Consider the following 12183-nt stretch of genomic DNA (forward strand, 5'->3'; position numbering starts at 1 on the left):
GTGAGTGTGTGGAACTTGTTGAGTCCAGCAGTATCATCTGACACAGAAACTCCACACCCCTCTCTACAGTTACCTAAGCAACACTCCATGGACAAATGTATCCATTTTACAGTAGTGTCTGTTAATTGCTTCCAAAACACTGGGTGACAACTGAAATGCACTGCAAAAAAAATGAAATCTAAGCAAGATTAAATATCTTATATTGTCTTATTGTCCCGCCTAGTTAAAAAGGTTAAATACCATTTTTTTTTTAAAGTATTAAGGTAAAATATCTTGAAAAATATCTTGAAATAAGATACATTTCTTGTATTAAGCCTTTTTTTAAGATAAAAAAATTAATATTAACAGCCAATAACATTGGATAATTTAGCTTGGTAAGAAAAAAACAAATTATCACTCAATATAAGCTATTTAGTCTTGCTTAGATTTCACTCTTTTGCAGTGCATTTCAGTTGTCACCCAGTGTTTTGGAAGCAATGAATAACAAAGTTTTTCCTAACAACTATTGATACATTGGTATTCAAACAGTCAGCATAAGAGTGCAATTTGAGACCGGTAACCTGTAGCAACACTTGTCCCACACACTTTACTAGTTACAAGTAATGTATAGTAATTTATTACTGTATTTTTACCCAAGATATTGAAATACCATGTAACTACCATGCATGGTATTGTGGCAACAAAGTTAAAAGCACCATGAAACTCAGCTTTACTACAATAGGAAGCCCATCTTCTGAAAACACCAGAAACCCTACCTCGTCAAAAAGTCTCTTCAATAACCCCCCCCCCCCAAAAAAAGGCTTGTGAACTGACACTCTCACTTTTTTCCCCTTTTCTAGGGGAATTGCTGATAGCTGACATTGCTGATAGCTACTTTATTGAAGGAAAATGTACTTACTATGACTGTGATATGTGGTTGTCCCGCCAAGCTGTCTTAAGATGCACTGACTGTAAGGTGCTCTGGATAAGAGTGTCTGCTAAATGACTAATATGTAAAAAATAAAATGTAAAAGGAAGGCCTGTCCCTCAAAGCACAAATTGCTCTAGGGCTCGAATACTTAGCTACATGCAGTGTAACCAGAATGACTGTGGATAAGTCACACCAAACCAACAGTATCTTATCACAAGCAAAATAAAAGTCCAAAAGCTCAAACACAAATGTAATTTGTGTCCGAGGCTTACTTTCTCTGCTGATTTACATTTGCTGACATCAACTACTGATATGTGGATCAAACAAGATACTCAGAGAAAGCTGCATCTCAGTGTAGGAAGCAGAGAGAAAGAGGTGGGTTCTGGCTAGCGTGTTCCAGATTGCCAGGCAAACTCCTAGCAACAGCCAGTCAGTCAGTGAAGCAGCGTATCAGCAATGATGGCGAGATGGTTAGCTTTCCAACAGGTGAGGTGCAGGTGAAGGAATGGGGTTACGTGAAAAGATTGAAACAAAAACAAAACTACTGAGTAGAAAAATGGGGCAAATACCTTCGTCAACATCTGAAATACAGTCGTCATTGAGAATTTCCGGCGCATTAGCCTTAGCTGTGTGATTTGAATACATACAGTTAATGGAATATTAATAAGGCATCAAATGGCACACTTTCACTAATATGAGATGCAGCCACGCATACTATATGATTCACATGCCTTGAATACACAAAACACAGGTTAACCCCGACCGGTCAACTCACTGTCAGCTTATGGGGTAATGCACGGCTTAGGTTGTCAGCGAAGTTTTGATACAGTCATATCAACCACTTATACTCATACCTTCATCGTCAGACATGTCCAGAAACTCGTTCATGGTCTCGGGGATGTTCATTTTGTGTTTTTCTGTCGCAGTCTGTTGATAAAAGAGTCCGACATGAGTAATGCAGATGAATGCTACTGTGCCCAGTGGCCCCTGATTGGCCCTGGGGGTCACTATTATTAAATCCCTCCTGACACGTCGACAGATCTATTTGAGGAGCAACAGGATATTCAATCTGGGCTTTTCACACAGTTAAGCATGTGAGAGAGCATTCCTGGAATCACATGCAGTTACTCTTGTATACCGTTTCAGGGCCAAGTACTAACTTGAGATACGCATACAGTAACTCATCCAGTTATGTCAAGGTTTGAGTTGTACACAATGTGCACACCTCATGTTAGGATTCAGCCCCACGTCATCAGAGGAATAAACAACTGTTTATTCATTTATTATGTACTTTCAGATCCCCACACACAGATACACACGAGGTTAGTGAACTGCAAGCACATGGTCAGATGACAGTAACACATACTGTACATGGAGACAGACCACTAGTCTGGATTGGCATGTTTTTTCATCCACTAGGAATGCAAATCGACCGTTTGCTTTGCGTCACCATAACACATATGCAGAGATCAGCATGCTATGCACTGCAAACTGCCTCAAGAGTGGTGCCCGGCCTACTGTTTGGGTGTGTGACCCTGTGATCAACACCTACTACCTGTACAGCAATGGAACACAAATCAAGTCTTCCACCGCTGCGGTGTCAGTTGAGATAAAGGCCTGTGTTCATACCAGGTGAGTGGACTCTCCATTTCATGAGTTACAGTCAAATTGAGTGCCAGAAGCAATATTCACTGGACAAAGACAAGCTGTAACATTGGGGCTAGGCCCCACTGGTCCACATTAAATTACATAGACAAGCAGGCAAACAGACAGACAAACAAACCTACAGAAACCTAAATATACAGACCACCCTTACCACAGAGGTCAGATTCTCATCAGTCACTGGCCGGAGAGTGTCGACCACTGAGATGTAACCAAGACGACAGGCGATGGACAAGGCTGTGCTCCCGTTCTGCGAAGAGGGGGGAAAGAAATGATGTAGGTTATAATATGTGTTTGTTTTTACTTTGTTAGTGTGGCAACATTAGTGCTGTGTGTGGGGGTGTATTTAGTGCTGTGTGTGGGTGTGTATTTAGTGCTGTGTGTGGGTGTGTATTTCTGTGCTTTGTGAATGTACAATGATACTGTATATGTATGTGTGTGTGTTTCTGTGTAGAAGTCTGTTTTTAGTGTGTGTGTGTGTGTGTGTGTCTGTGTCTGTGTGTCCATTACTATGTATGTACTGTATACTATTGTATGTGTCCTGCTGCTCTGTGTAGCCCTGCTGATCCAGGCCTCTGGAAGAGAGCTGCTGAGACAGCAGGTTTTCCCATCATGCCTCACTCACCACGGTCAGCTGATTGGCAGAGGCTCCGTGCTGCAGCAGCAGGTTGATGATGTGGGTGTGGCCCTGTTGCGCCGCCTGGTGGAGGGGCGAGTAGCCATTCTGCAGACAGCGACAGAGAGAACGAGAGGGAGGGATGATAGTGAGAGGAAGAACGAGATGGAGAGAAATTGAGGGGAGTGGGGAAAGGGGATGCAGGGTGAAAACATGAGGGAGAAGATATAAACAGGAGGATAGCAAGAGTGACGGAGGGAGAGAGGGATTGAGGGACGGGGAAGGAGGGAGTGGTTTCAAAACAAAGATAGTGTTAGGGACAGCCAGCGAAAAACACACAAACTGATAAAGGTAAATAAGCTCAGCTCACATGAACACCACATGGGACAGACTTTCAGTTGTTTACCTTTGTTTTGTCATCAACTCTGGCCTGGTTCTGTATGAGGAAGTCCGCCATCTTGACGTTGCCATAGTGACAAGCCACATGCAGCGGAGTGTATCCCATCTGTTTTACCCAAGGACAAGGAACCGAGACCGAGAGAGAGAGAGAGAGAGAGAGAGAGAAGAAAGGAAGATGTAAGCTTTTTACTTCTCGTCCTGTGACATCACAGCCCTTGTGAGACCAGGAAGTAACTAACATTACATTTACACAAGTGTGACACAAAAATCCTATTATACAACAAGAACTTCATAACACTTCTCTAATAGAGACACCTGATAGAAAATATGAATGAATGAACAGCCTTGGCTGTAAACCAGTGTGCTGCCAGCACAACAGTGTGTGACCTTGTGCTACTGCAGATCTCTCTCTGTCTGTGTCCCTGTCTAGTGAACGTGAGCAGCCGATGGGCAGCCTGCTGCATCAAGCTGGGGAGGTTACTGGTAGTGACGCACATACAGACACAAACACCTGCCACTCAGGTGTCTTCTAATCCTTTATTCATCCCACACCTGAGAACACAGTGCTGCAGCCAAGTGTGTGTGGGGGCAGATGTTTATCTTTCCTTCAACATTTTATCGACCAGTGTATAGAATTGTGGAGACAATACATACACACACGCAACATCAATACATTATGCCTGTAACTTCATTGTGTTGTGGGTCTTTATCACTATTCTAAACACATTAATTAACCATCTACAACCCCTGGTCTATCATTGACAAGGAGAGTTGAAATCAAGGGCATCTCTCTGTCCCACAGGCTTTCACTCTGATAGTCTGTACAGTCTGTTCCCTGTGGTTGCCGTGGAAACAGCGTGACCTTCACCTTTGTCGAGGGGTCGACGTCCGCCCCCTGGTTGAGCAGGACTTCCGCCACGTTAACTTTGTCCTCCTGCGCCGCTAAGTGGAGAGGTGTGAGACCACTCTGAAAGAGATAGGCGCAATCGCACACACACACACATTTAGAATTCATTTTCCATGCCGGGGGTTATCATAGCCATGTCAAAGCAATGGCTCTTTATTCATACTTGTTTTTTAAGAGTCACAGGGATAGTTAGCTAGCTAGGAGGTTGATTTTAAAGAGTCATAGGGATAGTTAGCTAGCTAGGAGGTTGTTTTTAAAGAGTCACAGGGATAGTTAGCTAGCTAGGAGGTTGTTTTTAAAGAGTCACAGGGATAGTTAGCTGGCTAGGAGGTTGATTTTAAAGAGTCACAGGGATAGTTAGCTAGCTAGGAGGTTGATTTTAAAGAGTCACAGGGATAGTTAGCTAGCTAGGAGGTTGTTTTTAAAGAGTCACAGGGATAGTTAGCTAGCTAGGAGGTTGATTTTTAAGAGTCACAGGGATAGTTAGCTAGCTAGGAGGTTGTTTTTAAAGAGTCACAGGGATAGTTAGCTAGCTAGGAGGTTGTTTTTTAAGAGTCACAGGGATAGTTAGCTAGCTAGGAGGTTGATTTTAAAGAGTCACAGGGATAGTTAGCTAGCTAGGAGGTTGATTTTAAAGAGTCACAGGGATAGTTAGCTAGCTAGGAGGTTGTTTTTAAAGAGTCACAAGGATAGTTAGCTAGCTAGGAGGTTGTTTTTAAAGGACTTGGTAAATCCAGTGGCTCCTTTTGAACTCAGTGAAAAGTGTCAGTGAAAATGAGAGACTCAGCTGTGGTCTGATCCGCCATGCTAAAGAGACGGCGCTATACTGAGAAGTGTCATCTGCCTTCAACTCATTAGGATGACACAGGCCCCCTAGGCTCATATCAGTGGGCTTAAATCAGCCTCTGAAAAGCCTGGCCATTGGTGTATGCGCCTTTGGTAACACATGTGTCTGTGGTTGTGCATGTGTGTATGTGAACAGTAGTATTCTGTATGAGTGTGTTAGTTTCAGTGTTGATGATGTCCGGTCTTAAGGCCTATGAGTTATACAATTATCCTTTTCACATAAGTTAACCCTCCTGTGAGGCCAGGTGAGAGTGTGTGTGCGTGTGTGTTTGTGTTTATGTGAATGTAGTATAGTGAACCGTTTGTGCTGTGTATACACAGTGTGTGTGTGTGTTACCTTGTTGCCCATGTTGACGCTGGCGTTCTTGGTGAGCAGCAGAGAGACCAGGTCCACACTGCCCTCCTGTGCAGCCAGGTGAACAGGGCTGATGCCCTGGCGGGTCACAGCATTGGTGTCCGCCCCGTACTCCAGTAGGGTGGTCCCGATGTCCATCTGGTTCTTCTTGGCAGCTATGTGGAGGGGTGTGTAGCCATTCTGAGAGGACGAGACACAGAGAACATGTATTCAGCACTCTATGTGTCCTCTATTCTACTCTACTCTATTCTGCTCTATTCTACTCTATTCTGCTCTGCTTTACTCTATTCTACGACTATTCTATTCTACTCTCATTAGGGTTCTAGATAAAGAGATGATAACACACAGTACACTGTAAACATCCCATAGTCTTAGCTAGATGCATGGTTTAGCTTAAGGCCTTGGTTAACAGAAACAACATGTTTCACCCTCTTCTCCCATCACTGGACACACTACTAAACAACAAAACCCCCAAGCCGGATCCATCCCAACATTCCCAAAGGGTTTCCCTGGAGAGGATCTTTAGTGGAGCTCCACTGGCGGTATGACACTACAGTGGAGCTTTAACTCCATGAATAGTCCTGGGAAGCAGGGCAGTGGGGTGTAATAGTCCTGGGAAGCAGGGCAGTGGGGGTGTAATAGTCCTGTGAAGCAGGGCAGTGGGGGTGTAATAGTCCTGGGATGCAGGGCAGTGGGGGTGTAATAGTCCTGGGATGCAGGGCAGTGGGGGTGTAATAGTCCTGGGAAGCAGGGCAGTGGGGGTGTAATAGTCCTGGGATGCAGGGCAGTGGGGTGTAATAGTCCTGGTATGCAGGGCAGTGGGGTGTAATAGTCCTGGGATGCAGGGCAGTGGGGGTGTAAAAGCCATGGGATGCAGGGCAGTGGATTTGTAAAAGTCTTGGGGGTGCAGGGCGGTGGGGGTGTAATAGTCCTGGGTGGTGGGGTTTGGTGGGGTGTAATAGTCCTGGGAAGCAGGGCAGTGGGGGTGTAATAGTCCTGGGATGCAGGGCAGTGGGGGTGTAAAAGTCCTGGGGGTGCAAGGCGGTGGGGGTGTAATAGTCCTGGGAAGCAGGGCAGTGGGGGTGTAATAGTCCTGGGATGCAGGGCAGTGGGGGTGTAATAGTCCTGGGAAGCAGGGCAGTGGGGGTGTAATAGTTCTGGGATGCAGGGCAGTGGGGGTGTAATAGTCCTGGGATGCAGGGCAGTGGGGGTGTAATAGTCCTGGGATGCAGGGCAGTGGTGGTGTAATAGTCCTGGGATGCAGGGCAGTGGGGTGTAATAGTCCTGGGATGCAGGGCAGTGGGGGTGTAATAGTCCTGGGATGCAGGGCAGTGGGGGTGTAATAGTCCTGGGATGCAGGGCAGTGGGGGTGTAATAGTCCTGGGATGCAGGGCGGTGGGGTGTAATAGTCCTGGGATGCAGGGCAGTGGGGTGTAATAGTCCTGGGATGCAGGGCAGTGGGGGTGTAAAAGTCATGGGATGCAGGGCAGTGGACTTGTAAAAGTATTGGGGGTGCAGGGCGGTGGGGGTGTAATAGTCCTGGGTGGTGGGGTTTGGTGGGGTGTAATAGTCCTGGGAAGCAGGGCAGTGGGGGTGTAATAGTCCTGGGGGTGCAAGGCGGTGGGGGTGTAATAGTCCTGGGTGGTGGGGTTTGGTGGGGTGTAATAGTCCTGGGGGTGCAAGGCGGTGGGGGTGTAATAGTCCTGGGTGGTGGGGTTTGGTGGGGTGTAATAGTCCTGGGGGTGCAAGGCGGTGGGGGTGTAATAGTCCTGGGTGGTGGGGTTTGGTGGGGTGTAATAATAGTCCTGGGGGTGCAAGGCGGTGGGGGTGTAATAGTCCTGGGTGGTGGGGTTTGGTGGGGTGTAATAGTCCTGTGGGATTAAAACATTATTTTTAACAGCTTTAATGCATAACTGCCTCTAAGAAATCTCTACAAAGCTGAGACCATGGGTAGAGGCAGTAGGCAGATGTGGAAAAGCGAGACAAGCTCTTGACACCTACTTCAACTGTCATAAAATAAATAAGATAACTCAGAGCAAGGAGTCCAGAACATGGAAAATGTGCCTTTAGCCATTCCTCTCTAACATTAGTTCATACCTTGATAACAAGCATATCATACCACAGTTGACAGTTGATTTCATGCATTACACCAGAATTTTATATTCTACGGCTGTTTTGGGTCATTGACAAAGCTTTTCCAGACAGTATAATTTTCCAGTTTTCCATCTTGCCGTCCGTCTCCGTCCGTCCGTCTGTCTGCCTCTGTCCGTCTGTCTGTCCGTCTCTGTCCGTCTGTCTGTCTCTGTCCGTCTCTGTCCGTCTGTCTGTCCGTCTGTCTGTCTCTGTCCGTCTGTCTGTCTCTGTCCGTCTGTCTGTCTGTCTCTGTCCGTCTGTCTCTGTCCGTCTGTCTGTCTGTCTGTCTCTGTCCGTCTCTGTCCGTCTGTCTGTCCGTCTCTGTCCGTCTGTCTGTCTTTGTCTGTCTCTGTCCGTCTGTCTGTCTCTGTCCGCGTGTCTGTCCGTCTGTCTGTCCGTCTCTGTCCGTCTGTCTGTCCGTCTGTCCGTCCGTCTCTGTCCGTTTGTCCGTCCGTCTGTCCGTCTGTGTCCGTCTGTGTCCGTCTGTCTGTCCGTCTTTGTCCATCTGTCTCTGTCCGTCTGTCTGTCTGTCCGTCTCTGTCCGTCTGTGTCCATTCGTCCGCACGTCTGTCTGTCTCTGTCTTTGTCCGTCTGTCTGTCTCTGTCCGTCTGTCTGTCCGTCTCTGTCCGTCTGTCTGTCTCTGTCCGTCTGTCTGTCTGTCTCTGTCCGTCTGTCTGTCCGTCTGTCTGTCCGTCTCTGTCTGTCTGTCTGTCTTTGTCCATCTGCCTGCCCGTCCGTCGGTCTCGGTCTGTCCGTCCGTCCGTCCGTCCGTCTTTGTCTGCCTGTCTGTCTCTGTCTTTGTCCGTCCGTCTCTGTCCGTCTGTCCGTCTCTGTCCATTCGTCCGTCTGTCCGCCCGTCTGTCTCTGTCTGTGTTCGCCTGTCTGTCTCTGTCCTTCGGTCTGTCTGTCTGTCTGTCTGTCTGTCTGTCTGTCTGTCATGACTGAAGACAAAGGGACAGGCAGCTGTGAAAGACATCGACTGTTTCCCGTCATTTGACTTATAACTCTGCATCTCCACATCTCACCAAGCCTAGGCCTCAAAGAGAAGATTTCGTTTATTTCCAAAACACTGGCACACTGAAAGTAAACGAGAGACACCGACTGTAGCCTGCAAACATAGCTTTATAGAAGGAGAGAGGGGGTGGGGGGAGAGATTGATTTTACAAGGTTTCAAGGTTTCCTCATTCAACACAGTTTTATTGGATGTGATTGGACAACCTGAGCATTATTTTAACACTACAACAGGGCCTGTAAGACCGCAAGCCAACAACAAGGTGACCCTAGTCACTGGGCATGGTCCACTCTGGCACATTTAGAGCTTTGTCTGATTGCTATGCAATTTAACAACAGCAGTAACTAAGTTACCATGCTTTTCTATTGGACCACACAGAAGCCTATGACAGTCATGACAAAAAAGCAGTATGAATCAGTCGACTTAGCACTGAATCTTATCACACACGAGCACTGAATCCTATCACACACGAGCACTGAATCCTATCACACACGAGCACTGAATCCTATCACACACGAGCACTGAATCCTATCACACACGAGCACTGAATCCTATGACACACGAGCACTAAATCCTATCACACACGAGCACTGAATCCTATCACACACGAGCACTAAATCCTATCACACACGAGCACTGAATCCTATCACACACGAGCACTAAATCCTATCACACACGAGCACTGAATCCTATGACACACTAGCACATACTAGGCTAGTCTACAGTACATCCATGGTTCCTCTTTGAAAGACAGCAATGAAAGTTAAATCACTTCTATCCTCTCCTGTTCTGCTCTCATCCTCGTTGGTTAAAATATTCAGTATGTAACAGGATGTACACACTTCAGTAAAAAGTAATTGTCTTTAGAGTTAAGCCAATCCAAACAGGCCAAGGACAAGAGACAAAGAAAAAGCATATAAGAGACACACATGAGTTAATGGTTAATCAGTGTGTTATCAGCTGGTACCGTAATGTTAATCAGCTGGTACTATGGGCCAAAAGGTCAAAAATCTACCTCATGCCTGCTTTAATCAGATCAATGAACCCAAACCAGTATGGTACTAGTCACATTATGCCTGATCTGGTGTGTGTGTGTGTGTATGACACTGTGTGTGTGTCGGAGTGAAGTACCTTGGCGGCGGCGTGGGGAGATGCTCCCTGATCCAGAAGCAGTAGAGCCACTCTCTGATTATCGTAGTGAGCAGCTACATGCAGTGGAGTTAGCCCACTCTAAAACACACACAAACAACACCACGTTAGAAGGAGCCCAAACACCAAAGCACAAGGGAGGAAGCCACAACATAAACAGAACAGGAGGAAAAGCCATGGAGCCGATGGGACCCAATCAGACGGGGACCAGTTTAAGCATGACACCAATGAGTACACAACGCTGAATTAAGCCCATCTACAGCGCATCCACACAACTAGCAAAATGCAGAACACTTCAACAGAAATATTTTCTACAGAAAAGGGTATTTCTAGTGACATAGGCACCCTGGAAACCGAATGATGTTATTGTGTGTGCCTGACAGCCTGCATATTATTTTGCTGCAGTTTGGATACACCATTAGATGGGGACTTGTTTTAGCGTGACACCACCAAGAACTGTTAAACCACAAACATGTCTTTTTACGAGTCTCCTCCATCTTCATTACCATACCTGCTTGCCATTATGTTAAGCACTTTCAGATGGCTGGACAGACACTGATCTGACACATAATTAGTACCAGTAGGATCCTCATACAGTAAGTATGGTGTGTGTGTGTGTGTTTGTGTGTGTGTATGTGTCTGTCTGTACGCATCTGTGTGTCTTAGAAGAGGGTGAACGAGTGCATGCCATAATGTTCTAGTGGAGGAAAAGCATCTGTAAGCTGTGCCATCTTGAGAGAAGTTATGATTTCCCTCAGTCCAGCTGCAGCTCCTACAGTCTAGCTTCAGTAGTGTTCTGTTCCTTTTCAGAGGGACGGGAATGAAACTAGGAAAGGAGGCCAAAGGCCCACAGGATGACGTATGACATCCATTCGAACAGAGAGGGGAGGGGAGGGGAGGGAGAGTAGAGGGGAGGGGAGACTGGAGAGGAGGGGAGGGAGAGTAGAGGGGAGGGAAGAGGGGAGGGGAGAGTGGAAGAGAGAGAGGGGAGGGGAGACTGGAGAGGAGGGGAGGGAGAGTAGAGGGGAGGGGAGGGGAGGGGAGGGGAGGGGAGGGGAGGGGAGGGGAGGGGAGGGGAGGGGAGGGGAGGGGAGGGGAGGGGAGGGGAGGGGAGGGGAGGGTGGAAGAGAGAGAGAAGAGGGGATGGTGGAACTCTACTATTTCACTCACTCTATTAGAATGAATGATATTGTCTCAAACATCACAACCAATCTCATAGAACTAGAAGCAACTCTAATTCTATGGCCAAGCGGATGTTATTGGATTTCAGGAGTTGCTCTCTTCACACATCCCACCTTTCCAGCTGCATCCGGAGCTGCTCTCTTCTGAAGAAGCAGGCTGGCCACTTCTATCTTCCCATACTTGGCTGCCACGTGAAGAGGACTGAACCCTTTCTGTAGAAGACATCAGGAGACACATCATCAACTTGAGACAGCCAGGGAGAACAGAGCTGCTCTGGCAACCTAACTGACAGGGAAAAGTCTAAATGGGATTCTTGGGACATTCAACTCTGACATCATCCCATTGAAGTTTAAATTTAAAACGGTTAAGGTTCAGGTTTAGGTAAGGGTTATGGTTAAGTTTGGGGTTTAGATTAGGGACATCCCAAGGATCCCGGGTAGCTCTAACCTAACTAACAGCACTATCTGTTATAAAGGAGAGCTGAGAGCATTCAAGATGTGCAAGGTTGTGCAACGTTGCAAACCTTTCAATAACAGGAAAGGACGGGACACCATAAGAAGTTAAATAACCTTAGAGTAGGGTCTCGTTCACATTAGGTTCATGGCCATGTGAAAGAAAGTATGGTGGGTGGACAAGGTGTTTGTCTTGCTCAGTGGGATGTTTCACCCTGAGAGAATATGTCACTGGGTCTGTTTCTCATATCCTATTCCTCATCTATAAAAGGATAGCGCATAATGTGGTCATGTTACTCTTGGAGTCCCTCTTTGTTAAGTCTCTCTGTGTTAGGAAAAGTATTTTAAGACATTAGGTCATATTTTCCAGAGTGATGTGGAACTCCCACAGATAACTCCCATTTCACACACAGCAACGTTTGGCCTAATTGTCCTTATGTCGTAATTCATGCTCCATACTGCCATGTGATTTTGATATCCCGTTATGGCCAACTTTTCTTCAGATGCCATTGTTTATTTTCTAACATCTCCAAAGGTATTCTACTTCTTGGTCCAAAGA

The 12183-nt window shown here is 46.6% G+C and overlaps 1 protein-coding gene across 21 annotated transcripts in view; it reads right to left on the minus strand.

The window, feature by feature from the left end:
* LOC109890001 (ankyrin-3-like) overlaps nucleotides 1–12183 on the minus strand; it is a 164023-nt gene that overhangs the window by 43299 nt on the left and 108541 nt on the right. For 15 of the 21 annotated variants that reach the window (XM_031823657.1, XM_031823642.1, XM_031823643.1 and 12 more), the window contains 9 exons: nucleotides 11286–11384; nucleotides 9973–10071; nucleotides 5678–5875; nucleotides 4456–4554; nucleotides 3595–3693; nucleotides 3198–3296; nucleotides 2727–2822; nucleotides 1765–1837; nucleotides 1480–1536 (listed from right to left, as the gene is read on the minus strand). In XM_031823657.1, the coding sequence (XP_031679517.1) occupies nucleotides 1480–1536; nucleotides 1765–1837; nucleotides 2727–2822; nucleotides 3198–3296; nucleotides 3595–3693; nucleotides 4456–4554; nucleotides 5678–5875; nucleotides 9973–10071; nucleotides 11286–11384 (919 nt within the window). The remainder of the gene's footprint in view (nucleotides 1–1479; nucleotides 1537–1764; nucleotides 1838–2726; nucleotides 2823–3197; nucleotides 3297–3594; nucleotides 3694–4455; nucleotides 4555–5677; nucleotides 5876–9972; nucleotides 10072–11285; nucleotides 11385–12183) is intronic. The other 6 variants (XM_031823659.1, XM_031823644.1, XM_031823650.1 and 3 more) reach the window with 2 other exon arrangements.

Source organism: Oncorhynchus kisutch, linkage group LG4 (genome assembly GCF_002021735.2).
Source record: "Oncorhynchus kisutch isolate 150728-3 linkage group LG4, Okis_V2, whole genome shotgun sequence".
NCBI classification, from domain to species: domain Eukaryota; kingdom Metazoa; phylum Chordata; class Actinopteri; order Salmoniformes; family Salmonidae; genus Oncorhynchus; species Oncorhynchus kisutch.